Source organism: Muntiacus reevesi, chromosome 5 (assembly GCF_963930625.1).
Source record: "Muntiacus reevesi chromosome 5, mMunRee1.1, whole genome shotgun sequence".
NCBI classification, from domain to species: Eukaryota; Metazoa; Chordata; class Mammalia; order Artiodactyla; family Cervidae; genus Muntiacus; species Muntiacus reevesi.
The window spans coordinates 85863434-85890489 of record NC_089253.1 but is presented as its reverse complement, the minus strand read 5'-3'; the positions used below and the strand labels follow the sequence as shown (position 1 = coordinate 85890489).

Genomic DNA, 27056 nt, shown 5'->3' with positions numbered 1-27056 from the left:
CTGGAACTCCAATACTTTCACCACCTAATTCGAAGAACCGGCTCATTTGAAAAGACCCTGATCCTGGGAAAGATTGAAGGCAGGAGGAGAAGGGGATGACAGAGGATGAGATAGCTGGATGGCATCACTGACTCAAAGGACATGAGTTTGAGCATACTCCCGGAGTTGGTGATGGACAAAGGATGAGATAGCTGGATGGCAGCACTGACTCAAAGGACATCAGTTTGAGCATACTCCCAGAGTTGGTGATGGTCAGGGAGGTACTGCAGTCCATGGGGCCACAATTGTTGGACACGACTGAGTGACTGAATTAAACTGATTAATATAAGGATAAATACTAACATACACCAAAATGTCAACTCTGGTTGAAAATTAGTGGCAAGATAGAAAGCTATATTTCCTCCTTCAATTTTTCTATAAATACACACTTTCCTACAATATTCATGTTATTCAAAATGTAAATTGCCATCACATTATTGCTTGCTTTAAAGAAGCAATTTATTACAATTCCCTTTAATGTTTAATGAACACAGCATGTTGGAAAACTGAGGCAGACTACAAATAACCAGGTAGTGAAATAACTCCACAGCACAACAGAAAAAGAAATAGTTCTGGAATGTAACAAGGGAACTGATCATGATGAAAGAAGCTTGACTATTTTAAATAAGGAGCTGATGTGATTGACTGAAAACATATTAATAGTATGCAATAAAAACTGACTGAAAATAAGAAACTGACATTTATATTTATATCAAATTATCTTTTTATTTGAAGACACAGCTGCCAAAAAGATAATAACTTTCTGGTTTGTCTGTAAAAATCAACCTTTACCTTAAAAACATTAGTATAAATTTAAACCATAACCACTTAAATAAAATTTTGTAGGTGAAGCAGAACTCCAAGTTATTGTTTCATAAAATAACCTCACCAGGTAGCTTAAGGACTTTCCCATGGCTTTTTTTTTTGGGGGGGGGGACTACCCAAATCTACAAGGACTACCTCTATGGCTCCTCCATCAGCCTAAGAAAGCACCTGAAACCCTTTCCATTGAGTCTCCCTTCCAAAGCATTAGCTCATGCTCGCATAATGAGTGCATTTTGCATGCCTCTGTGGCTCACCAGGCTGTTAAATTATCTTGATTCTCGAAAATTACTCCTGAAGAATTTCTTCCCTCCTTATTGTTTCCCAGAATTTTCCCAACTGTCTGTTTATGTGTTATTTCTGCCACATGCCCAGCTATTTCTGAAGAATTCACTAAGAGTGAGCTGTTTATTCTCAGAATTTACTCACCTAAACCTCTATAAGATCTAGGCCATTAACCATGATGAAAATCAGGGCTCTACTTTTTTCACTTTTTCCCCTGTGTATCTTTTCCATGTGTAGAGTGCCCTTTGAAGTTAATGGTAACCCTTCATGTGGAAGAGATTCCAAATGATACAAAACAGAATGAGAACTAAGCCTGTCATTTATTTCTCACATTCAAGGACAAAAATACACACACACGCGCACACACACAAAGGAAAAGACATCACATAATTAGCAAGGTCTCAATAGAATAATAATATTTTACTAAAAATAATCCAAACAGCTTCTTTAAGAGAGAAAGAAAAAGCACCTTAGTCAATATTTATTAGAAAATTAGTGAGTACCTAATTATATATGTCGGTCAGCACAGTAAAAATACAAGGATCAACAACAACAAAAGGCACAGTCCCTGAACTTCATGGAGCTTACAAACAAATGAAGGAGTAGATACTAAGCAAAGACGCAGATAAACGTAAAATTACAGCAGTGGCTGGTGATGCCACCAAAAAGTGGTTCAGTACGTTCACAGAACTCTGACCTGCATAGGATACATGAAGAGGCCTCCCTGAAGATTTCAGCACTTGCACTAACATGAAGGGTGTGGGCCTGGAGTGGGGGATGGGATGGTCATAGCACAGAGCACAAGAGTAGGCCTTATGCAAGACAGACTGGAAATGAGGCGAATCATGCTTGGCCACATAATTTACAAGAAGAAATTTGGTCTTTATCCTGAGAGGAATGGGAAGCCTTTGAAGTGTTTAAAGCAGGGCAGCAACATAAGATTTGCACTGTGAAACATTCCCTTTTTGAGCTCTGGTCTGATAAGGAGGTTAGAGAGAGAGAGAAGGAGAGTGAATGTAGGGAGATCAGACAGACTTCTAAGGATGGAAATCTATCATAAGTCTGACAAGTGAGATAGAAATGGATAGAGCAGTGGACAGATTTGACGATTGTTTACAAAGAAAAATTAAGAGGACAATGATAAATTGAAGATGAAAAGTGACAGAGAATGAGGTCTCAAGGATAGCTCCCATGATTTACGTTCTGAAAATGAACAAACTGTGGATGTAAATTCTCTAAGAGAGAGTAGGAAGAATATGTTTAGTTAAGGGATAAGTCATGAGTGTAGTCTGAACATGTAAAGATGTGAACATGTGAAATAAACCACTGGCTATAGAGAAGCTCTTCTCAAATACACAGATTTGTGAATTGTTGAGTATCAGTGTGATTAAAACCATAGGTATGAAAAAATTAGATGAAGTGAGAGTCCAAGTGAGAAGAAAAGAGGACCAAAGTCTGAAACTTGAGGAAAGCCAATATATAATGGCTGGGAGGAAAGAATGAACCTACAAAGGAGAAAGAGGGGTGGCTGGAAGGATGGGAGAAAAAACAGGTCAGTAGAAGAGAATGCTTTAACAAAGCAAAAGGATTGAAAAGGTCATGTGATACTATGAGGGAAAGTAAGATTCAATGTAAAAAATTATTCCCTGGTTTGGGTAACAGGGAGGTTACTGAAGAGAAAATATTAAAAATAATTAGCAACTAGGAAGATCCCCTGGAGAAGGAAATGACTACCCACTTCAGTATTCTTGCCTGGAGAATTCATGGACAGAGGAGCCTGGTGGGCTAAGTCCATGGGGTCACAAAGAGTCAGACATGACTTAACAACTAACACTTTCCAAGAAAAAAATGACATCATACAAGTATGACCAATCTGAAGGAGGGTAGGGGTCAAAGTACTAGAGTAAGGTACTGGAGGTTCCATTCTGTACCAGAACTTTGCCTTTAATTTCTGGATAAGGGGGAAGATGTAGGGATTCTGAGAAAGGAACTTTGGCATCTCTAATGAAAGGCAGGCACTTAGGGGAGCAGTCAGTTAGAACCAGTGTGAAAGCAATCAATATTTAAATAACCACTGTGGCTCCACTGATGCAAGCTGGCTGTACAACCTTATCAAGCATTGTTTCTGAGGCTTAATGGAGAATGGAAGCAGCCACATTAGAATGGATGGGTAACAGAGCTGAAAGTATCCCAAGCAACTCTGACTCCATATAATGAGTCAGTACCTTCAAAACATCTTCTAGATGTAGAAGAAATTTCTTCCAAAAAAATTTTAAGTTAATAATTGGCTAGAGACTTCCTTGGTGATCAGTGGTCAGACTTCATATTTCCACTGCAGGGCACACAGGCTTAGGGAACTAAGCCCTTGTTGGGGAATTAAGATCTGAAAAATTGCAAGGTATGGCCAAAAATTTTTTTTAATTTAAAAAGTGTCTTAAAAGTTAATAATTGGCCAATGATGAAAATATATATCAAATAGAGACCCTGTTTTTAAAAAGTTCCTGGATGTTTTGGCCCATAGTAAGAAGCAAGATGATGTGTTGTCCTTTAATTTCAGTTAAAGTGTTTGGAGAAGAAAGCATTTAATACACTGCCTTATACAAAACAGTCATTAAAAAGTGGTAGCTAATTTTATGATATGATTATTTAAAAATGAAATATACCAAAGAGTAAAAGACAGAAGTATAATGGCTCAGACAGTAAAGAATCTACCTGCAATGCAGGAGACCTGGGTTTGATCCCTGGGTTGGGAAGATACCCTGGAGAAGGGAATGGCTATCCATTCCAGTATTCCTGCCTGGAAAATTCCATGGACAGAGGAGCCTGGAGGGCTACAGTCGAAGGGTTGCAAAGAGTCAAACACAACTGAGCAACTAACACACACACACATACACACACACACACATGTAGTCATTTCTGGATAACAAAACACTAAAAAAAAAAAAAGAATTAATCCACGACACTATTATAAGAAATAATTTAAAAAGCTCCAGTAGCCCATATGGACCTCTTTCTTCTTAGAACATTTACTTTGTTCATTATCTGAATTTAGCACTTACCTCATCTTGTTTTGAATTACTAGCAATTGTGTTAGCTTTGCTCCCATTATCCCAGTAAGATTATAGCTTAGTTGACTTCTGGGGTTTGTTTGTCAGTTCTGCCATTTAATAGATGTATGAACTTGGACAAGTTACTTAATCTAACCAAGGCTCAATTTTGATCCGGGAATTGGTGCTAATAGCCCCAATTTCAAATAGACACTGTGAGTATTAAGTGAGGTGAATGTACATAAAGTGCTCAGTAGAATGTCTGGCATCTGGTAAATGTTCAATAAACGATAGATTTTATCAAAGTAGAAACCATACTTTATTCTCCTTTGAAGTACTTATACTTTCCCTACATCACAGGTTAGTTATAAATCATTGGTATAATGGTTCTAAACCAGAGGGAACACCAACGGGCGCTTTTTGTCAATGTGTAGCAGGCTGTACTGTACTGTCACAGTGTCTAGGAGACATCTACTAGTTAAAGACCAATAATGATAAATGAAGAACTCTCCCATGTAAAATGACAACAGCATCTGCTGGAGTCCAAATACAATGCCTAATTTTGTGGTTAGCTCTGTTACTCAAGTTGAAATCAGTTTCTTTATAAGACTGGAATTTATTACAATCAGAATCACATTTTAGAGCTATATGTAATCATTTTTTGAGTGGTGTACTTAGATGGGAAGCTTAAATAGTCACCAGAAGCAAGCCTGAAATGGCAACTCTGAGTAACAATCATAAATTAAGACCCACTTATTTTCCTCTGGATGATAAAAAGTAAAGTTCAAAGTTAATAAGCTGCTATAATATATTCTAATTTTCCCTTCTGAACATTAACCTCACAATATTTTTAGAGATCATTTACATACTTGGTCATTTACCTTCAGATTTTAAAATATGCAATTCTTTCTTTCATTCAGCAGTTCTGACACCTATCATGAAGTAGATTGTATGTTACAGACTAAAGTACTGAACATGACAATTAGAGACAATTGTCTCTCTAATCTCACAGAGTTTACAGGCAAACACGAGAATAACATTGAACAAGAAAATACACAAACCTTCAGTGAGAAAAGGACAGGCTCATTGGGAACATAACAGAAGAGGACTGAAAATACTGGAGAAGATAGAAGTGCTAGACTAAGGAAAATGAGAAGCTGTTACTCAGGCAAAAAAATGGAAAAGAAGCTGTTCTAAAGCACAGGAAAGAGTGAGTCAAAAGCTCCAGCAGAGAAAGAGTTCAGATCACTGAGGACACACTGTCTGAAGGTCATTAATGTCCGAGCACAGAATTCACCAGTGCCAGTGTCAAAAGAAGGAACTAGAAGCAGGCAGAGAATGGATAACGGATGTTAAAGTTTAGACTTGATCCTAATTGGAAAGAAGTACTTTCCAGTGGTTGTAAGCAAGGGAGTGGCGTGTTCAGACTTTTTGTTTGCACCAAAGCAAAACAAAAGAAAATCTCATCGGATGTTTTACTAGCTTGTCATTTCAGCAAAAAAAGTTTAGGAGAGAGTGTTGAATTCTGGTTAAAGTAAGTCTTATAATTATTTGTGGATTTTAATTACTCATATTCTTCCTGACTTCCTTAATCACGGCTAATTGAAAATTGGCTGTAACTTAAGATACTCGGTAAGGAAACTTAATAAAATGAGGTATATAACAGATGAAATCCTGATTTCTGTTGCAAACCTAAGAACATATAAGTAACAGGCATTCTAATTTCTGATGGGAAATAGAGAGGCCCTGGTAAATATCAGCCATCCAGAGCAGCTATTTTGCTTAATCCTGTAAACTAGTTGCAGATGTTGGCTCAAACACTAGGCTTTGCATCTGTAATTTTAAAATTGTCTCATATTTCTAAAACCTGACTCCGTATGCACCGGAAATCAGTGACATGAATTATGAACTTCAGGAAGAGGAGAAGCACAAAAAATGCCAGAAGTGATAGGAGATAATATTGGTAGCAGTGGTCAAGCCACGTGCACAGGATGGGTGAAGGATGACACGGTTCCTTCCTCCAGGACATGGATCCTGCAACCAGGCATTTGAAAATGAAACCCTGCAAATGGATGTACCAAACAAGAGGAAGTCATTTATAGATAGTTGAGTTCTCGAAAACAAAACCTCCTTTTCCTTTCCCCCTCCCCCACTTTACAGCAGGTCAATGAGAAGACACAGGGTTGCTAGAGAAGGAAAAGATTTTTGAAGAGAAAACACACACACACAAATGTGCACTAAAGATTTCTTATCTTAATTAAGAAGATTATATTTAGCAACTGGGGCAGGAAACAAATGACTTGCTCTTAAACTCATGTTTTAGTTACGACAGTGCCTTCTCATAAAATATATTTATAAAAAGTCAATCGAGACTTGAATTAAAACTCAGAAAAGGAGCTGGGGGATGGTAGAACGCCATAGATAAAGAATTCATATTATACTGCAAACAAAGAACAATTACAGGCATTAGAAACAAATGATGATGAGGACTGAATTTCCTATTCCTATTTGTATTTCTAAAGCTCATTTTTATTTATGTACGCTATTCCCAAGTAGTGCTCCAACAAATGGCAGCCCATAGTACAATTAACCCACAGGGACCATCCATCACAGGCTGAGAGTGAAAATAACCTTAACAAGAATCAGGGCAAAAACTTCAGCCAATCATTTAGTGAGGTAAGAGTATAGTACAAAGCTTCAAGGAACTTAGGCTCAATTATGAAACCAAGACACTCATTTCCTGGATTGGGAACATTCATCCCATTGAATTCAGCCTAACGGAATCCCCTGAGGTGGGAATAGATTGGTTACTGAGTCAAAGAGATCTCATAGTTCCTTCGCGGGCAAGACATTTTATTCCCTAATTTAGCTAAAACTCTACAAAGCTCTCTTTACATTTTGTTCAAGAGGTCATCTCTGATAAGTTTTATTTTCTGCACGTATATAATTAGGAAATATAGGCTAGGAAAATAAACCACATTTGTCTTTCCAGGACTTTTCAAATAAGTCTGAGACCAGCATTAACTCTTTTAATCTACTGGGACTACTCTGATTAAATCACAGTCTTCTCACATCATGCTAACTACTTCTGAGGAAAAGTTAATGATTTCATGAAGCTATTACAGACCTGCCCATTGAAATGCTTGGAAAGAGAAGAAAAGGAGGTACTTCACAAAGGATTGGAGGACTTAGGACAAATAAAATTGTGAACTGACATACAGAGCTACTGTCTGGGAAATATGAGATCCTAAGATTGAAAACCTGGAGGAAGAAATGGCAAACCACTCCAGTATTCTTGCCTGGAAAATCCTTTGGACAGAAGAGCCTGGTAGGCTACAGCCCATGGGGTTGCAAAGAGTCAAAACTGACTGAGTGACCAATCACAAGATCAGAAAACATAATTTTTTGAGGGGAAAAAATTATTCTTAAATGGAATTATCCCATTACAAAACTTCTTTTAAATTACGATAAAATGTCCCAGTAATTTACACTAATGCCTGGATAAATGCTATATGACATTTAGGTCCCTGACAATGAAACTCAAAATAAAGCAGTGAATTGGGAGTGATGCTGAGAATGGAGCCCACAAGGCTGATGAGCAGGTCCTTCTCTGTCTAAGGGATATGGTCAGCATGAGCATTCTTTTCTATGAACATACATCTCAGGACTCTCAATGAAATATCTTAAGAATGTAAAGATGTCTCTGCATTTTTGAGGATCCTGGGCTAAACACTGTGGCTCAGGAAAAGTTCTGTAATGTTACTGTGCTGAATGTGAAATGATTCATGCTCAAGAGGCAGAAACTGAAATTTGTCTTGGTCATGGTGAATTGGAGACATACTTAGGTTGGGTGGCCTTGATTTCAATATGGGAAGCAACAAACAAACAAAAGCAAAAGAGCTCTATTGGAAAGGCGTACAAGAATTTCTCAGCTTTGGTTTATTTCTGTTTTCACTGTGACAGTGCATCAGTGGCAACCTTCTGAAAAGACCTGAGTAGGACATGGACATCATCACTGACAAAAGATCCCAGGGCCCTTTTTTGACAATGAGGTTTTATGATTTACTCATTGCTAATCTCTTAATTTGCTAAATTGAAAGGACTAGGATGTTCTCAGTATAACAAAGAAATCAGCATCTATACACTAGAGTTCCAGCATGTGAATTGGTGGTGAGACCCCAGCATGGTCAACAGCTGAAAGCCTTTTTGCTCCTCTTTACATTCCACTTGGTACCTACACTGAGTTTTACCATCTGCTTAAAACTCCCATGTAACAGGTAACTGCCACTTCCCTAGCTCCCAGCAAACAGCCCAGTTTCCTATTTATCAAACAGTTGAGATAATCAGGAATAAGGCATGAAATATTCTTCTTTTCTCCTCACTGTGACATTTCTCTTTCACTAGGAATTTTAATAGTATTTCATAGTCATTCTTTTTTCATTTATTTATAATGAAAAATATTTACTATAAAATTTTTTATATTTTCATTTATTTCACTTATTTTTCATTTATTCATTCATTTATAAAAAATAACTATTTCTGAGGCAAAATATATCAATCTTAAAATAAATATAGGGAAAACTAATTCAATGGCAAAAGAATCACCCCCTAATGACCAAATAGGGCTTATACTAGGAAAGCAAAGATGGTTAATAAATCTATCAATATAACAAATAATATAATTTGTTCAGTATGTAAGACCATGATCATCTCAATGAAATTCAAGGCTCTTTTCTGAAATATCAACTGCAGAAAAATAAATAAATTTCATTATCACAGTATATTTTAAAACAAAAGCCATCACCATCGTTTTTTTAAAAAGTAATGAAAGAAAATGACCTAGAAAATATTAAAATGTATTAGACATATGCCATAATTTAAAAACGTATCATTGTACAAAAATCAACAGAGAGAGATAAATAATCCAGATCCTGGTTCTAGGATAAGAGCTCATCCACGGTCTGGACTGAATTGTGCCACCCATCCAGTCTATGACCTATGGTGAACTATTTAATTTTCCTAAGCTTCAGTTATATCATTTACAAAATAGGAAAAATAATGGAACTTACTTCATAGAGTTGTAGAACTGCATACATTGATGTAAGGAACACACTTAGCAAATTACCTAGCCATAGACTAAGCTTTCAAGAAATGTGAGCTGCAACAATTACTACTATTGTTGCTATTATTATATAATCACAGAAGTATTGCAAACCAATTATGATGGCATGGATCATTCAAAAATTGTAATTAGACATCCACCACTGTGAAATAAAATTTTAATAATAATTATTATTGTCATTATCAATAATCATTGAGTTCTTTCAATGTACAAAGCACTGCTCTCAGTGCTTCATATGAATCCATGTGTTTACTGCATTAACCCTACCAGGTAGATACAATAGTTACATCCCTTTTGCAAAGGAAGAAACATAGATGTTAAGTAATTTGCCCACAGCTGGTGAGTTACAGAACCAGATGCTGAAGCCTGGCAGTCAGGCTTCAGAATCCATGTTCTTAATACCTTCACTCTGCTCCCCAAGCGAGTACCTTGACTTCTACCACACGCGATGATAAATCCCAAATGGACTACAGAGACAAATGTCAGTAATAGCCTCATAAAAATGCTATAAATACATGGGTAAATATTTAATTGCTTTTGAGGTGAACACTACCTTTCTAAACATAAAAGCGGTGAAAAAAATGACAGGAAAAAGAGTAACAGATATTACTACAAAAACTTTTAGTCAAATACCTGGTCAGTAAAATTAAAACATACACAAGAAAATGAGAAAAATCCTTCTTAATAAATATGGTACAAGAGCAATATCATTATTACATAAAAATTCTGTTATAAGTCAAAAAAGTAAAAGAAAAATTTCAAAGAGGATATAAGCAAAGGAGTGAAGAGCTCATTCAGAAAAGAACTCTAGTGGTCAATAAGCATGAAAAAAAATCACTAGTAAATATAGACATAAGTGGCTTAGGTTTAAAGATGTATGTGATCAACAAGAAAATAATTTTCTTTCTCATAAGGCTGCATATAAAAATTTGTAAAACTATGAGAAGAAAATAAAAGATAAAATATAAATGTCACAAAATTTTAAAATTTGTCTAAATCAAAATTATAAATTTTATTTTATATTACACAGTAGAGTCAAGTGATAGATAAGCAGAAAACATTTGTACTATATATAATACACATAAAATATACAGACTATAAAAAAAATCAGTGAGAAAAATAATATGACAGTCACTCCAAAATGGTCAAAGGACATAATCAGACATTTCATAGGAAAAAGAATACAAATGTCTACTAAATATTTGAAAGGCTGCCCCATAACTTGCAATAAGTGAAGTGCAAATCAAAATAGTGTATTATTCTTCCCATCAGGACATTCAAAATTATATAAAACATAATTATCCAGTACTGAGGATTCAGGTACATACAAAAATAGCTGCTGGGTCTATAAACTGGTTCCACTGTTTTAGAAAAACTAGAAAAGCACAAATACCTGTCCTTAGGGGAATGGTTAAATTTACTCTGGCACATCTACACTATGGAATATATTATAAAACTATGTGCCAGCAAAAGAAGTTTTGTTGTCTTCTGTCTTGTGTACATACATGAAAAGATCTCCAAGATATTGTTAAGAGGATAAAGTAAGTTCATCTTCAAATATATTTAATGAGCACCTACTTGAAGCATCAGGTTCAAGGTATTACAGATATACCAATGAACAAGAGATAGAAGTCATTGCCTTTTTGGAGCAAACAAGTATAGTATAAAATACGTACAATGTGTGACCATTTGTATTTTTTAAAACCACAATCCATGTGTCTTTATGTGTGTGTGTGTGTGTGTGTGTGTACATGTGTTTGGATATGCACGTATATGTATATATATGCTCCAAAATGATAACAGTAGTTATAACTATGGAGGTGAGTGAGACTGGGTAAGAGTCAAGGGTATATTTACTTAATCTGCATAACTTATTTCACAGTGAAAATGTGTTCATGTATTTCTTCTATAACAAACAAAAATTAAGCTTCAAAATCATATATTACACTGAAACTCTGAGCTAAATAAGCTATACAGTCCACATAAGGAAAGGACTGAGGCAAGAGCTATAAAATTTTGAACAGTGATTTCTGCTCTTTTGGAGTAACAACTCTATCCTTAACTAACTACTTAAAGTGATTATGGCTGAGTGGTTAGATGACAAGCTAGCTGGTAAGGGAAGGGAATGGGGCCAATTCTACTACAATGAAGTCACAGAAGACTTGAGTGAGACATCCAGGAGCTAACCACTGGCATTCCCCAGGCCAGCAATCAGGAGCAGGAAAGAAGGAATGGGAAGTGTTGGGGAAGGGAGGGACTGGATGGGACTATCCTGGGTTTAGCCTGGGCTTCCCTGGTGGCTCAGATGGTAAAGAATCTGCCCGCAATGAATGTGGGAGATCCAGGTTCAATCCCTGGGTGGGGAAGATCCCCCGGAGAAGGGAATAACTACCCACTCCAGTATTCTTGGGGTTTCCCTGGTGGCTCAGGTAGTGAAGAATCTCCTCGAAATGCAGGAGACCCAGGTTCTATCCCTGGGTAGGAAGATGCCCTAGAGAAGAGAATGGCTACCCACTCCTGTATTCTTGCCTGAATAATTCCATGGACAGAGAAGTCTGCCAGGAGTCTGTGGGGTCACAAAGAATTGGACACGACTGAATAACTAACACTTTCACTTTTTTTTTTTTTCAGACCTGCCTGAGGGAGAAAACTAGCAATTTTTGGTATTGGGCCAAATAGTATTAATAGCAACCCATATGGAGGTCATCTACCACCTAGGTGGCTATGTAGGAATAAAGTGGAAACCTCTTCTCTGAGAAGTGAAATGGAGACTGGAAAAGAGGGAATTAAAAGGGTGAGAGTCGCCTATCCAGGACCAAGAAAATGATACAATCCCAATGCCCATAAACATTGAAAACAGTCATAAACAGGAAGACACTAAGATGCCATTTATCTGATAATTCAGGGGAACATTCAGGTCTGAAATTAAAGTGGTTAGTAAAGTAATAGTTGGAGACAATAAAATTTTACATGTTACAAAAAATCCAGGGAATTCAAATCACACAGGCATTTAATTTACTTGGAATGAAATACATCATGTTAAAAGAGACAGAGAGGCAAAGAGGACAAAACTAGAGGGAAGAAAAGAGGGAAGCGGAGAGAAAGGAAGGGTAGCTATGAGATATCAAGAGGCAGGAAGGGAAACCCTTAGTTTGCCCAAGTGCCCAATTCCCTGGTGAAACAAAACCAGGCCTCAACTGCCCAAAGGAAAGACTACACTGAAATGGAAGGCTAGATTCTGCCTACTGAAGGGATTTTTCAAGGTAGTTTTGAACAGATAGGATTTTTCTCCTCACTGATTTTCAGCCTGAACTCTCAACTGAGAGGTAACTTTGCTGTAAAAATACAGTAAGTACAGCTGTGTATTTTCTGGGAAAAAAAAAAAAAATCATGAGACCAACATTAAGAGCTATTTCAAGTAGAAGTCTAGATTTAAAAGATACAGAACAATAAATGCGGCTTTCATGGACTCCAACTTCTGTCAATTTTATTAAGTTAAAGATTGCTGCATTTTATAAGCTATTGATTGACCCCTTTAGAAAGATTTTACAGAATTAAGGGATGAAAAGGAAACACACTGTAATAGCTATTACAGTTTTCCATTGTTTATCACTCAGTGGAGTAAATGTTTTGTGAGTCCCAAAAATGTATATGTTGAAGCCCTGACCCTCAATGGGATGGTATTAAGAGGAAGTGCCTTTGAGAGGTAATGAGGGTTAGGTGAGATCATAAGGACAGAGACCCCACTATGGAATTAAGACCCTTATAAAAAGAGGAAACATGGAATCTCTTTCTCTCTTCACACACCATGCAAGGCAATATGAGGACATAAACAAGAACAGGCCCCTCACTAAGAACTCAACCATGCTGGCACCCTGATCTTGGATGTCCAACCTCCAGAACCACAAGAAATAAATGTCTCTTGCTTATGTCATCAGATACATGTTACTCTATTATAGCAGCCTGCAATGACTAAATAAGATTAATTCATACAAACCCAAGTTCATTCTATTCAGGATCAATTTATTTTAGAAGAAGAAAAATGTAAGTGAAAAACAAAAATAATAGTGAATGACTGAAATGATGTAACACTGTAATTGAGACTATTAAATAAGATTGTTGATGCAATTTATGCAATGTTACAAAAGGTAGTTAATACTTCTCATTGCTTTCTGAATAACAGAAACTCTGTGAAGAAGGAAAGCAGAAACATATACACAGGAGATGAGGAAATCTCAGTTCCATCAAAGAGTAAGTCATTCATCTATATAAATAACTTACTATTACAAGTGAAAAAGTAAACTCCTGCTGAGATCGCTTTCATTCCTAAGACTCCTTTTAAAAGTGGAAAACCAAGGGAGAAAGCAAAAAGAAAACCCTCCTATTTTGATGAGATATAGCAGAAGCAAAAACTGTAGTGATGAAAAGTTCTTTTCCTATGCATTTATCTTGTAAATGAAAGAACTCCTCAAATGTGGGCAACACATTTTATGAGTGGGTTGATAAATTAAAAATTTTTAAATGCAAAAAAAAAAAGAAGAAAAGGTAGTTAAACACTGTAATTAAGAGGACAAGATCTAGTATAAAACTGCCTGAATTTTAATCTTGGTGCTTCAGGTATAACTTGTATGACTGGACACATGACTTGGCCTCTTCATGCCTCAGTTTCCTCATCTGTAAAACTGAAATAATTATGATACCTACCTCTTAGGGCTGCTGGGAGGGATTACTGAATTAAGGTGTGTAAAGTACCTATAACCATACCAGAAACACTCGGATGTAATCAACATTAACTGCTGTGATTTTTACAGAATTGGTGGGAGTAGACAGTCATTCACTCTGTTACATCTTTTTTAGTAAGTAAAACTTTCCTACTTGGTACATTTTGAAAATGTAGATTCCCAGATCTTAATATGGATTTATAGTTCCACATGATGCTTGTGGAACTTCATGGGTCCATCTTTATGTCAGTCCTTTCTCTTTGCTGTCCTCTTCCACTCCACTCCTGCTCTCACTTGAGGGTGGGGTGAAATTGGAGAGAAGACTAGATGACATAGAAAATGACTAAGGAAAAAGACAGTTTGGGCATTACCATTAAAAAATGATAACTGTTTCATTTTTTCCTCATGATAAATTACCTGTAAGCAATAAAATTTTAAAGAAAATAGAGAAATTCTCAGGAAGCACCCCTTAAAAACACTAATAAAAATAATATTTTAATAATGGCACCTTGAAGAAGGAGAGAACAGTGCTGGTTTATCCCAGTAGCAGAAGGTATTAGTATTCCCTCAAGTGAAAATAATAAAGAAAAAGAAAATACCTTTTAAAGTTTCAATGATCCAAATTATAAATTTAGTTTAATAAATAATTCAAGTTCAGCAGTATATCATAAAGCTAAATCTTAGGTAATGTTTTATTATAACGAGCCATTTTAAAAAGAAGAATAAAGAAAATCTGCAATTAGCCAAAGGGTAGGGGGTTGAATGTAGGGAGTGTCTTCCAAAATGTTCATGGAAACTCACAATGTGACTTTACTTAGAAATAGGGTCTTTGTAGATGTCATCAGTTAAGACAAGGTTATACTGGATTAGAGTGAGCTCCAAAGCCAACGACTGGTGTTCTTAAAGAAGAGAAGAGGACACAGGGGCAGACACGCATTGGAAGAAAGCCATGTGATGATGGAAGCAGAGATAATAGTCAAGTGGCCATAAGTCAAGGAATGCCAGGAGCTATCAGAAGCCAGAAGAGGCAAGGGAAGCTTCTTCCCTAGAGATTTCATAAGGAATATAACCCCAAATACACCTTAATTTCAGACTTCTCGCCTCCAGAACTCTGAGAGAATAATCTTCTGATGTGTTAAGCCACCCCAGTTTGTGTTACTTTGTTAAAGCAGCCCTAGGACACTAATACACCAAGGAAAATGGCAGTAGCAGAATTAGGTCATAAACTTAAAGATTCAACTGCCAGACCATGTAGCAACAAACAACTCTATATTATCCTAATAGGAACAGCTAAGAACAATAGATCTCATTTTAGAAACATAGTGCATGCTAGAACAGCTGTGATATGTGCATGTATTATCATGACAAATTATATTCCCATGAACTTGAAATGCATAATTTTAGAAATGTTTTCCTTAAAATGCATTCCAACACATCTAATAAAAATTATATTTATATTTCTTTGCTGATAAGGGACATCTATTTAGTGTATAATGAATACAGATAATCATTCTATGTTCCTAAAAGTATATATAATACCTTGCCACAAATCTTCAAGAATTTAAAAATATTGTTATGTCTTTTGAAAAAAGCACAAACACCTGTTACAGCATTCAAAGAGTTTTCATTAAAATTGGCTGCCTTGAAGCAAGAGAGCTGGAGCAAAAATTTATTCAATTTTTCCTACCAAAAAAAAAATGGTTTTAAAGTATTTTTAATGAAAAGAACTTGATAAAGAACTGCTGATTGGTTCTAAAAATTTATAACATCTATTTTAAAATACATGTTATAAACTGCTTACAAGAATATTGGAGTGAAGGCATTTTTATTGTTCTGTACTCAGAAAGCTACACTCAAAAATCAATCCATGATGCAGAGGAAGGAACATTTTCAAACTCATTCTATGAGGCCAGCATCACTCTGTTAGCAAAACAAAGATATCATTAGACAAAGATACCACCAAGAAAAAAAAAGAAAGAAAATGAAAATCACAAGCCAGTATCACTGGTGAACATAGATGCAAAAATTCTCAACAAAGTATTAGCAAGCAAAATCTAACACTAAACTAAGAGGATCACACACCATGATCAAGTGGGATTTATCCCAAAGTTGCAAGCATTCAAATATCTGCAATCAATCAATGTGATAAACCATATTAACCGGACTGAAGAATAAAAAAATGCATTAATCATCTCAGTAGATGCAGGAAGAACTTTTGAAAAACTCTCCAGAAAGTGGACACAGAGGGAACATACTTCAATATAATAAATGCCATATATGACAAACCCACTGTTAACATCGTACTCAGTGGTGAAAAGCTGAAAGCATTTTCTCTAAGATCAAGAATAAGGCAAGAATGCCCATGCTTAGCACTTTAATTCAACATAGTATTGAAAGTCTTAGCCACAGAAATCAGAGAAGAAATAAGAGGAATCCAAATTGGAAGAAAGAAATAAAACTCACTATTTGTAGATGACATGATACTATATATAGAAAATCCTAAAGATACTATCAGAAAAATATTAGAGTTCATCAGTGAATTAAGTACAGTCAAAGGATACAAGATTAATATACAAAAATCCGTTACATTTATTTATACTAAATGATGGGCTTCCCAGGCTAGTGGTAAAGAACCTGTCTGCCAATTCAGGAGACATAAGAGATGCAGGTTTGATCCCTGGGTTAAGAAGATCCCCTGGAGGAGGGCATGGCAACCCACTCCAGTATTTTTGTCCAGAGAATCCCATGGACAGAGGATCCTGGTGGACTCCAGTCCATAGATTCTCAAAGAGTCAAATATGACTGAGGCAACTTAGCACACACAACACATGAACAACACATGAATAACGTTCACAGAATGACAATGAACTAGCAAAAAGAGAAATTAAGGAAATAATCCCACTTACCATCATATCAAAAAAGAATAGAATACCTAGGAATAAACCTAACTAAGGAAGTAAAAGACCTGTTCTTGGAAAATTATAAGACACTGAAGAAAGAAACTGAAGACAGCACAAATAGATATACCCTGTTCTTTGATTAGAAGAGTAATATTGTTAAAATGGCCATGCTAGTCAAGGAAATCTACAGGTTCAATGCAATCCCTCTCAAAATACCAATGGCATTTTTCACAGAACGAGTATAATTCTAAAATTTTTATGGAAAGACAAAAGACCTCAAATAGCCAAAGCAATCTTGAGAAGAACAGAGCTGGAAGAATCCTGCTCCTGGATTTCAGACTATACTACAAAGCTACAGTATTCAAAACAGTATGGTACTGGCACAAAAACAGATATACAGTTCAATAGAACAGAATAGGGAGCCCAGAAATAAACATACACTCACAGTCAATTAATCTACAACAAAGAAGGCAAGAACATACAATGGAGAAAAGACAGTCTCTTCAATAAGTGGTGTTAGGAAAATTTGACGTTAATGCTTAGTTGCTCAGTCACGTCTGACTCTTTGTGAACCTGAGGACTGCAGCCCACCAGGCTCCTCTATCCATGCGATTTCCCAGGCAAGAATACTGGAGTGGGTTGCCATTTCCTACTCCAGGGAAAATCGGACACTTGCACATAAAAGAATGAAATTGGAACATTCTCTAACACCATATACAAAAATAAACTCAAAATGACTTAAAGACCTAAATTTAAGACCAGAAATCATAAAATTCCTGGGAGAAAATATAGGTAGAAGACTCTTTGATATAAATCATAGAAATGTTTTTTGGATCTGTCTTCTAAAGCAAATGAAATAAAAGGAAAACTAAACACATGGGACCTAAATAAACTTAAAAACTTTGGTTCAGCAAAAGAGATCATTGACAAAATGAAAAGACAACCTACTGAATGGGAGAAAATATTTACAAATGATAATATCAATAAGGGGTTAATATCCGAACTATATAGACAGAACCTCAACATTAAAAAAACAAAAATCTGATTAAGAAATGGACAGAAGACCTGAAAAGACACTTCTCCAAAGAGGAAATACAGATGGCCACAGGCACATGAAAAGATGCTCAACATGGCTGATCATAACAGAAATTCAAAGGGAACACTAGTACATTATTGTGGCTGTAATATGGTGCAGCCACCAACACTGGAAATCAGTATGGAGATTTCTCAAAAACTAGAACTACTGAACGATCCAGCAATTCCACTCTTGGGCATATATCTGACAAAAACAAAAGCACTAATAGGAAAAGATACATGTACCCCAATGTCATACCAGCATTGTTAACAATCTTCAAGATCTGTAAGTCACCTGAATGCCCATCAATAGATGAATGAATAAAGGAGATGTAGTATATATACAAAATGGAATACTACTCAGCCATTAAAAGGAATTTTGCCATTTGCAACAACATGAATTGACTTCGAGGGTATTTTCATAATACCCTCAGACAAAGAAAAATAACTACTGTATGATATTACTTATATGCAGAATATGAAAAATACAACAAACCAGTGAATATAACAAAAAAGAAACAGACTTACAGATATGGAGAACACAATAGTGGATACCATGGGGGAAATAGGCAGTCTAGGGGTAGAGAACTACCATGTATAAAATAACCTACAAGGATATATTGTTCAATACACAGACTATAGCCAATACTTTATAACTATAAATGGACTACAACCTTTAAAAATTGTGAATTACCATGTGCACACTTTAACTTCTATTGCATATCAACTGTATGTGTACTCATTCGCTTCAGTCACGTCCAACTCTTTGCTACCCTGTGGACTGTAGCCTACCAGGCTCCTCTGTCCGTGGGATTTTCCAGGCAAGGATACTGGAGTGGGTTGCCATTCCCTCCTCCAGGCATATTAACTGTACTTCAATTAAAAAATTAATCCATGAACCATTACTGGATATGCACACTACAATAAACTGTGTAAAACTCTTCTGAAAGAGATGGGAATACCAGACCACCTGACCTGCCTCTTGAGAAACCTGTATGCAGGTCAGGAAGCAACAGCTAGAACTAGACATGGAACAACAGACTGGTTCCAAATAGAAAAAGGAGTATGTCAAGGCTGTATATGGTCACTCTGCTTATTTAACTTATATGCAGAGTACATTATGAGAAACGCTGGGCTGGAGGAAGCACAAGCTGGAATCAAGATTGCTGGGAGAAATATCAATAACCTCAGATATGCAGATGACACCACCCTTATGGTAGAAAGTGAAGAAGAACTAAAGAGCCTCTTGATGAAAGTGAAAGAGGAGAGTGAAAAAGTTGGCTTAAAGCTCAACATTCAGAAAACTAAGATCATGGCATCCGGTCCCATCACTTCATGGCAAATAGATGGGGAAACAGTGGAAACAGTGGCTGACTTTATTTTTCTGGGCTCCCAAATCACTGCAGATGGTAACTGCAGCCATGAAATTAAGACACTTACTCCTTGGAAGGAGAGTTATGATCAACCTAGACAGCATATTAAAAAGCAGAGACATTAGCTTGCCAACAAAGGTTCGTCTAGTCAAGGCTATGGTTTTTCCAGTGGTCTTGTATGGATGTGAGAGTTGGACTATAAAGAAAGCTGAGCCCCAAAGAATTGATACTTTTGAACTGTGGTGTTGGAGAAGACTCTTGAGAGTCCGTTGGACTGCAAGGAGATCCAACCAGTCCATCCTAAAGGAGATCAGTCCTGGGTGTTCATTGGAAGGACTGATGTTGAAGCTGAAACTCCAGTACTTTGGTCACCTGATGGAAAGAGCTGATTTATTGGAAAAGACCCTGATGTTGAGAAAGATTGAGGGCAGGAGGAGACGAGGACGACAGAGGATGAGATGTTAGATGGCACGACCAACTCGATGGACGTGGGTTTGGGTGGACTCCGGGAATTGGTGATGTACACAAGCAATTATTTTACTACTTGCTTTGATGATTAACAGAATAATACAAATATAGAACAACAGCAGCAAAAATAATAGGAAGTACTGTGCATAGCACATACTATCAGCCAGGCTCTGTTCTAGGCACCTAACTTGTATTATCTCATTTAATACTTACAAAAACTTTCTGAGGCAATTAAAACCCTTATCAATGTACTATAAACTATAAATCTGAGGAATAGGGACGTTAAATAATTTGCTTATGGTCACAGAGTGGCTTCACAATTCCAGCTCTAAATAATCAATGCACCATATTACTTCTCAACTTTGTACAGTCAGTAGAATTATTTTGGAAAAAGAGAGGGGGGAAGGAGATAGAAAGTCAGAGGATGAGTTGGAAAAATTATTAAATTTAATCAATCAATAAAAATAAGGTTATAATAATGTGGTATTAAAAATCTTATGGTCTTCCCTGGTGGCTCAGATGGCTTATATTCCATTAAGAAGACAAAATACACAAGAATCCCATTATCCAAATTAAATTGTTCTAAAGACAGACAATGTTTAACAAGTACCTGCAGCCATCATCTCTGAGGCACCTCCTCCAGGATATATTCTCTATTCTTCTCACAATAATTCTGACTTCAAGTGGAGAGGAAATCACTTCCACTTTCAGTTCATGTGATCTGCTCTAAGCTAATCAGTGCATCTCTTTCTCTGGGGCATGATTGGTTTAGGAATGAGCACATGATCCAAGCCTGTTCAATCAGAGTGAGCCTCAAGGAGTTTTTCTGAGAATTCTGGAAGACTCGTCTATTTCTGTGGAATTCAGACTAGGAAGGAAACATCCTGGCTGCCATACTGTAATCTTTGGGGGTGGAAGAATGGAGCCAACAGCAAAGAAGCAGAATCAAAAGCCAGAGTTTGTCTAGTTCTTCATGGTGTATCAAATCAGTTCATCTTGATTACTGTTTGCATCATGGATTAAATAGTACTTAACTCTATCTATGAACTATTCATAATCATGTAAACTAATTAATTCACCTTTGTTTCCAAGATCATTTAAATTGAGTTCTTCTGAAATTTGTATCTGAAAGAATCCTGATATAGATGTTGATAACAAGAAGTCACATGAGTATGAGAATTAAAAGTGACAGGCCCTGAAAGGTAGAATTGAGAAGACAAAGGAAGGAAGGCTTGAGGAGCTCTCTACTGTAGCCTAGGAAGTTGGCAATCTTTGTTACCCACCTGTAAAATAGCTGACTAAACTCTCTTTTAACAGTGACCTCAAACTATTACTTACAGAGACTGAAGAACTAGGGATGTTAATAGAAAATTTTTAGAATGTTAGAGTGTGTTGAGGTTTTTTAAACTTAGAGGGCTCCTAAGGAAAAGATAACTACTGTCTACTAAAACTAGCTTTCCGAAAGGAGTGAGGGAAGAGACCCAGTGTTAATAAAAAGTTCTTTTTAACTCCACCTACAATTCAAGAAGGTTGAGAATCCAGTTATTAGCAGACTTGTAAGTTTGGGAAAACCAAATTTCATACTTGATCCTAAAGTTACAGTAACAGAAGGCACATTGGTGGGAAACAAAATGGATAACAAGGCATTAGGAAGTGCCCTGTAAGAACCTGCTCTGCTCCCTGCCAAAGGAGAAGGTCTTCCTAGTTATACAGCTGCAAGTGGATGCAGTTTGGGCCAAGGAGCATGTCAGCTGTGCCTTCCTGCTCATGTAAAAGCCACATCAATCCTCCTAGCCTATATCCCAACCCTTAACACATTCAATTTCGGAAAATTTCATCGTTCTTTCTCTTTACTATGCAGACCTTCTGAAGACAGAAGATATTTCACAAATATCTGTAGCTATCATTTGCCATTCCTCTCCTCCAATGTCTGTTCCTTCTTATTCCAATAACATCTATGACTTTAAGGTGGCATTCTCTTCCCTCGTAAACCTTGAGATACGACATCCCGTTCACTGACTTCAACCTCCAACCCTACCATCTCCCCCCTTAATTCTGGTACATATTTTCTCTAATTTAAAAAAAAAAACCCACAAAAAACAGTGCCCTGATTTGCCTGTTGTCTTTCAATCTTCAATAAATATCATCTTTTGTCTTTCCTTTTTTCTGGGCCCAATCTCAGATTATATTTTCCTGTTTCCTTTGCAGTGAGGTGAGGCCATGACTGAGTTCTGGTCAATGGAATGGAAATGGAAAAGATGTATGCCGCTTCCAGCCTGGTCCTTATAAACCTCTCTCACTCAGGCTTCTCTCTTTCCTATCTATTAGAAGAATGAAAAGAAATTGAAAGTCCATGACTGATCACATGAAGCAAGGATGCTTCAATCCAGCCCCACCTAGAGGAGTTTTATTGACTTGTTATAGCAAGGTGAATTAAATTGTTATTAAGCTACTGAAATTCTGGTGTTGTTTGTTAGTTAACTTCTCCTAATGTCCTGACTAGTACATTAATCAAAACCATTCATATTATATAATCCTTTATTTCAGTCTGTCTTTCTTCAAAACTTTAACTGATTTACTCTCTTGACCTTATAAGCTGCCTACCTGGAAAAACTTCAGTTCAGGGTATTAATTCCATTGTCTGCTTTCTCAGCTTTGTTCTACCTCCCAGCTGTGGAGTAGAAAAGTAAATTCACAAGGCCAAGAGGACTGGTACTACCATGGGTTATCCGTACGATGCACGGGATCTTCTACCAGTCCATTCATTGGACAACTTCCCCGGTGTTTCCTGAGTCCTTAGAAATATCTAATACTACTTGACCATTCCCTTTTTGAAACTTTCTCTTCCTTGAACTTTCCTTCTACTATTCTCCAAGTTTTCCTATCTCTTTAATCACTTCTGAGACTCCTTTTCAGTTCCTCGATCTGTCCCAACTCTTCTTTCTCCATTCTGCTTTAAATCCCACATTTCCTTCTGTTCTTATTCTCTGAGGTGATCTCATCTACTTCTATGGCTTCACCTATGATGTACACATTGACAACTGTAAAACATATCTCCAGCCTAGATAAGTCGTGAACCTCAAACTCTAGCAACATCCCCAACAGGCACAAAAAATGTATCTGAAAATGAAAACCACCACTTCTCTCACCTCCACTGAAATCTGCTCCTCCCTCATCTGTACTCCTTGTCACCAGACCTCCTTAGCCATAGCCTGGGAGAATGACTTCACACCGTCCCCCACTCCACAGCTATTTATAACTCTCTTCATCCTCTAAATATATTTTGAATCTACCCTTCTCCTAGGTACCTCCTGCCGCTGACATTTGTATTTTCTTACCTGAATTATTTCAAAAATGTCTTCATCAATTTCCATATATTTAGTTTTATTCCTCCAAATCACTTCATATGGCTAACACACAGATCTTTCCAACATATAAATCAGATGATATCTGTTCTCTACTGGAAATCTTTAGTGGTCTCCTATTTGGGGAATAAACAGTTCTCTGTCCCTTCTGAAGTCTAGACACTTTAATCCAATTTCCCACGGGATATTTTCAGTCCAGTCTCCCACAGTGACTCATACTCAATGTAACTATCCTTCCTCAATATGTTTCTTTCTCCATGAAGAGCACCACCACCTTATCTGTACCTGTATCACATGTCTGGACAGCACCGTTGACAATTTCCAGACTTCTCTTCAACATCTGATTCATCACAAATCCTTTTGCTTTCTACCTAATATCTACCTCATATCCTAAATTCCTGCCTAATATCTCCTGAATTCATCAGTTTCTTCTCAAACCTAGTACAGAAAGCTTAGCTAGCCCAGATCATCATAATCTTTCATCTGCAACAGCCTCCTTCCACACTATAAGCAGAATGATCTTTCCAAAGTATCCTTATGATTGCACTTAAAACCTTACAATAATACTCCACTGCTTTCATGGTCACATACACACAGAAACAGCTTTAATGGAGCTTACTGTCCTAGTGAAAGAAAATAAAAAATAATAAACAAGATAATAATGGCAAGATTTGGGGGAGGGAAGGTGACATTAGATTTAGTCTTCAGGACCAGCCTCTTACTGATGTTTCCATAAAGTATCAGACGGAGCTAACCTTGAAAAGGGGGACAGACTTCAATTACTTACAATCATCCCCACTGGGATGTGAGCTCGCTGATAGTAGGGCCCATGATTTAGTCATCATTCTAATGTCCACCATAGTTTTTGACACTCATAGGTTTCAAATACACATGTGATGAGGCAAGAGGTGAATGAAGTTTACACTGAAATTTCTGGGCAGTGCAACTTTAGGCTAATTGCATGTTCACATTTTTTTTTTCATACATTTGCTGATACCATCTTGTACGCAAATTTCTAAGCAAGCAAATTTCTAGGCAGACAGAAACAAAAAGTCTAAACTTTAAGGAGGAACTTTTCTTTATATCCTTCTAAAATATTTCAGAACAGATTCTGCATAGCCATCTCTTACAATCAGGAGCCCAAAGTGGATATCAGAATGGATGAAACATTTGCTAGGATAGTACAGTGTATTTTAGTCCCACCAACCATAAAAGCTGACATCAATTAGCAGGCTGGACTCCAAGGCTCCATGGTTTTGGCCTTCTTGATAAGCAAAAAAAAAAAAAAAATTTTTTTTTTAACAGAGCTTCTGGAAGGAGGTTGGAAGTGCGGAAATGTAATTCCAATTTCAAATTTGACAAAAATTATTTTTATATAAATCCAAATCAACTTCAGTTACTCAGATTCATAAAGAAAAGGGTTTCAAATTATGATGGTTCATTTCCACGAACCAGAAAAAAATTAAGGATTCTTTAAAATATATTGTATTGTATTTAACTATTGGATTTGATTCTGAAAAGAAAGATATTCAGGTTTATAACCTCTTACTAGCAAAATGAAATGTTAAAACAACAATAGCAGGAAGAAATTTGGCAGCAAAACCTTGAATCGATGTAAAAATTTCTATGTCTTTCATTTAATCTGCTTAGTGTGATTATCATTTGTTTCACTGCAGAAATACAATGTGTTTAAAGTACAGAGTACTGCCTCTGACCCCACAGCAATATTGAATATTATATGATATATACAATATTTTTCTAAAATCCAGAAAGATCTGACCTTCAAGGCACATCTGGCCCCAGAGGTTTTGGATATGCTATCTGTATTCTATTATAACACTCACCCCAATTCTATTATCTTGAGTTATAAAACTTTCATAATGCATGGGCTTTGAAGTACTCAGTGAAAGTAAAGGCACAGAAACACAATTAGCATGATTTTAGCATTTGGAAGCAATATGTTCAGAGTTTTCTTTCAGATCTGATTCAGAATGTGCATTTATGCCACTATACTAATGCTTTTCCAATGAGCATAAACTTCTATGAGATACAGCTTCTGACCATGAACAAAATTTTATAGATAAAACCATTATATCACACCTAGACTTAATCTGGGCACTGTAATCTACAAAATAGATGCTATAGCTTCTAATTTTCCAAATATTTCATTCTTCTCATTTTATAAGTCATAATTTTCTTATACTTCATATTCTTTTTCTCCCCAAAGTTTCAAGAAACAACACCTACTTGCTTGGAGCAAAGTTTCTACTCTTTATAGGGCATATATCTAGTAAGCTGCAAACCTCATTATGGAGGTTGTTTTTGGTTCTCACAATTACCTGGCAGAGAAATTTTCTATTCTTCCCATCACACAATTGAGCAAACTCAGGTTCAATTTGTCCAAGGCCACAGGTCTACCAAGTGACAGAGGAGAATTTGAACCAAGGAATACCTAGCTACAAAGTTTGTTTCTTCCAAAACATCATGAAAAAAATAATTCACCCATCCTCCAATCTCATTTTCAAGTTATGCACAGCTCCTGGAAGAAAGACTTCAGGGCTGCTTCACCCATGCTATAAATGAGTATAATTGCTTCTTTCTTCTAATGCCTATGCTAGTAATTTGACAGTATTTTATAATTCCATTAAGTGAAGATATAGCATCTGGTTTTAAAACTTTAAGCCATATAAAATGTCAATCAATGTAATTTTGCTTTTTGTTTTACTATTTTTAAAAGAATAAATATAAATATAAGTAATTGATACTGGGTAGGGTTATCAACAGGTATATCAAAATCAAATGTTTAATATTCACCCACCTTTTAGAAGTGTCATCTACATTTATTGGAAATATCATACAAGGGGAAGAGAAAGGCTTACATCTCATAACAACATAGCATAAAAGGACAGAGATGAAGGTCATTAATGATTTTAATTATTTTAAGACCCATTAAAATTAGAGAAATATCAAAGCACCCACAGTGTTAAATGTTTATTATTATAGCATTTTAGAATTCACTAGTTCATACCTTTCAATCACAGCAAGTTATTAGCAGTGAAGGGATGAACCCTCTTAAGAGGATTTTTATTTCAATGATAGGGTGTTATGGACAAGACAATCTAAGTTTTAAAAAATTAGTAGCAAGCGCTAGTTGAGTTAATCAGTTAAAGACAAACTGTGCCCTTGGGAAGCTAAATGAAAAAGCAACAGTAAAGCTTACAGAACTTAGCTCGTACAATTTGCCTTGAAGGCGGAAGATTGGTTCCCTGAAATAGCAAAGAATTATATGCTTTAGTTCAGAAAAAAAAGTTTTTAAAATAAAGTCTATTATTACCTCTTCTCCTTTCAAAACAATGGAAAAAATTCTAGAGCAGAGGTTTCAATTTGTTCAATAATTGTACCTCTGAATTAAAAAAAAAGAAAACTATAAAATCATCATTGTTTTGACTTGAAAAGAAATAACAATGCAAATATTCATTATCACATAAAACATAAAAGAAACAAACTGTCAGAGTTAATGCAGTCTCTGCAGAGCGCTATTAGTTGGAGACAGCTGGTCAGCCCAAAACAGGAAAACTCAAAAGATCAGAACTTCTTAGGAATTAACATCTTCATTAACCAACATGATTTGGCGTGGCAGAGATTAAATCTTATATCCAACAGCTGCCTTCTTTATGAGCTGTCCCTTCACTGTTACCAAGCTGTGCAAATGTGTGAACTAGTCAGCAGCACCAGAAAGCTCATGCAACTACTCACCATATTTTAACCTTGAACTGACTCACAAGTTTGATGTTAAATCAAATTTAGGGGTAATATAAGCAAGCAAAGTAGGACACAAGG

General features: G+C 36.4%; 1 protein-coding gene across 5 annotated transcripts in view; it reads right to left on the bottom strand.

Moving 5' to 3' along the window:
* The window catches only part of DNM3 (dynamin 3), a 614639-nt gene that overhangs the window by 307585 nt on the left and 279998 nt on the right, over positions 1-27056 (bottom strand). For 3 of the 5 annotated variants that reach the window (XM_065935707.1, XM_065935708.1, XM_065935705.1), the window contains exon 14: positions 26453-26482. The exons of the other annotated variants lie outside the window; for them this stretch is intronic. In XM_065935707.1, the coding sequence (XP_065791779.1) occupies positions 26453-26482 (30 nt within the window). The remainder of the gene's footprint in view (positions 1-26452; positions 26483-27056) is intronic. 5 annotated transcript variants of the gene reach the window in all.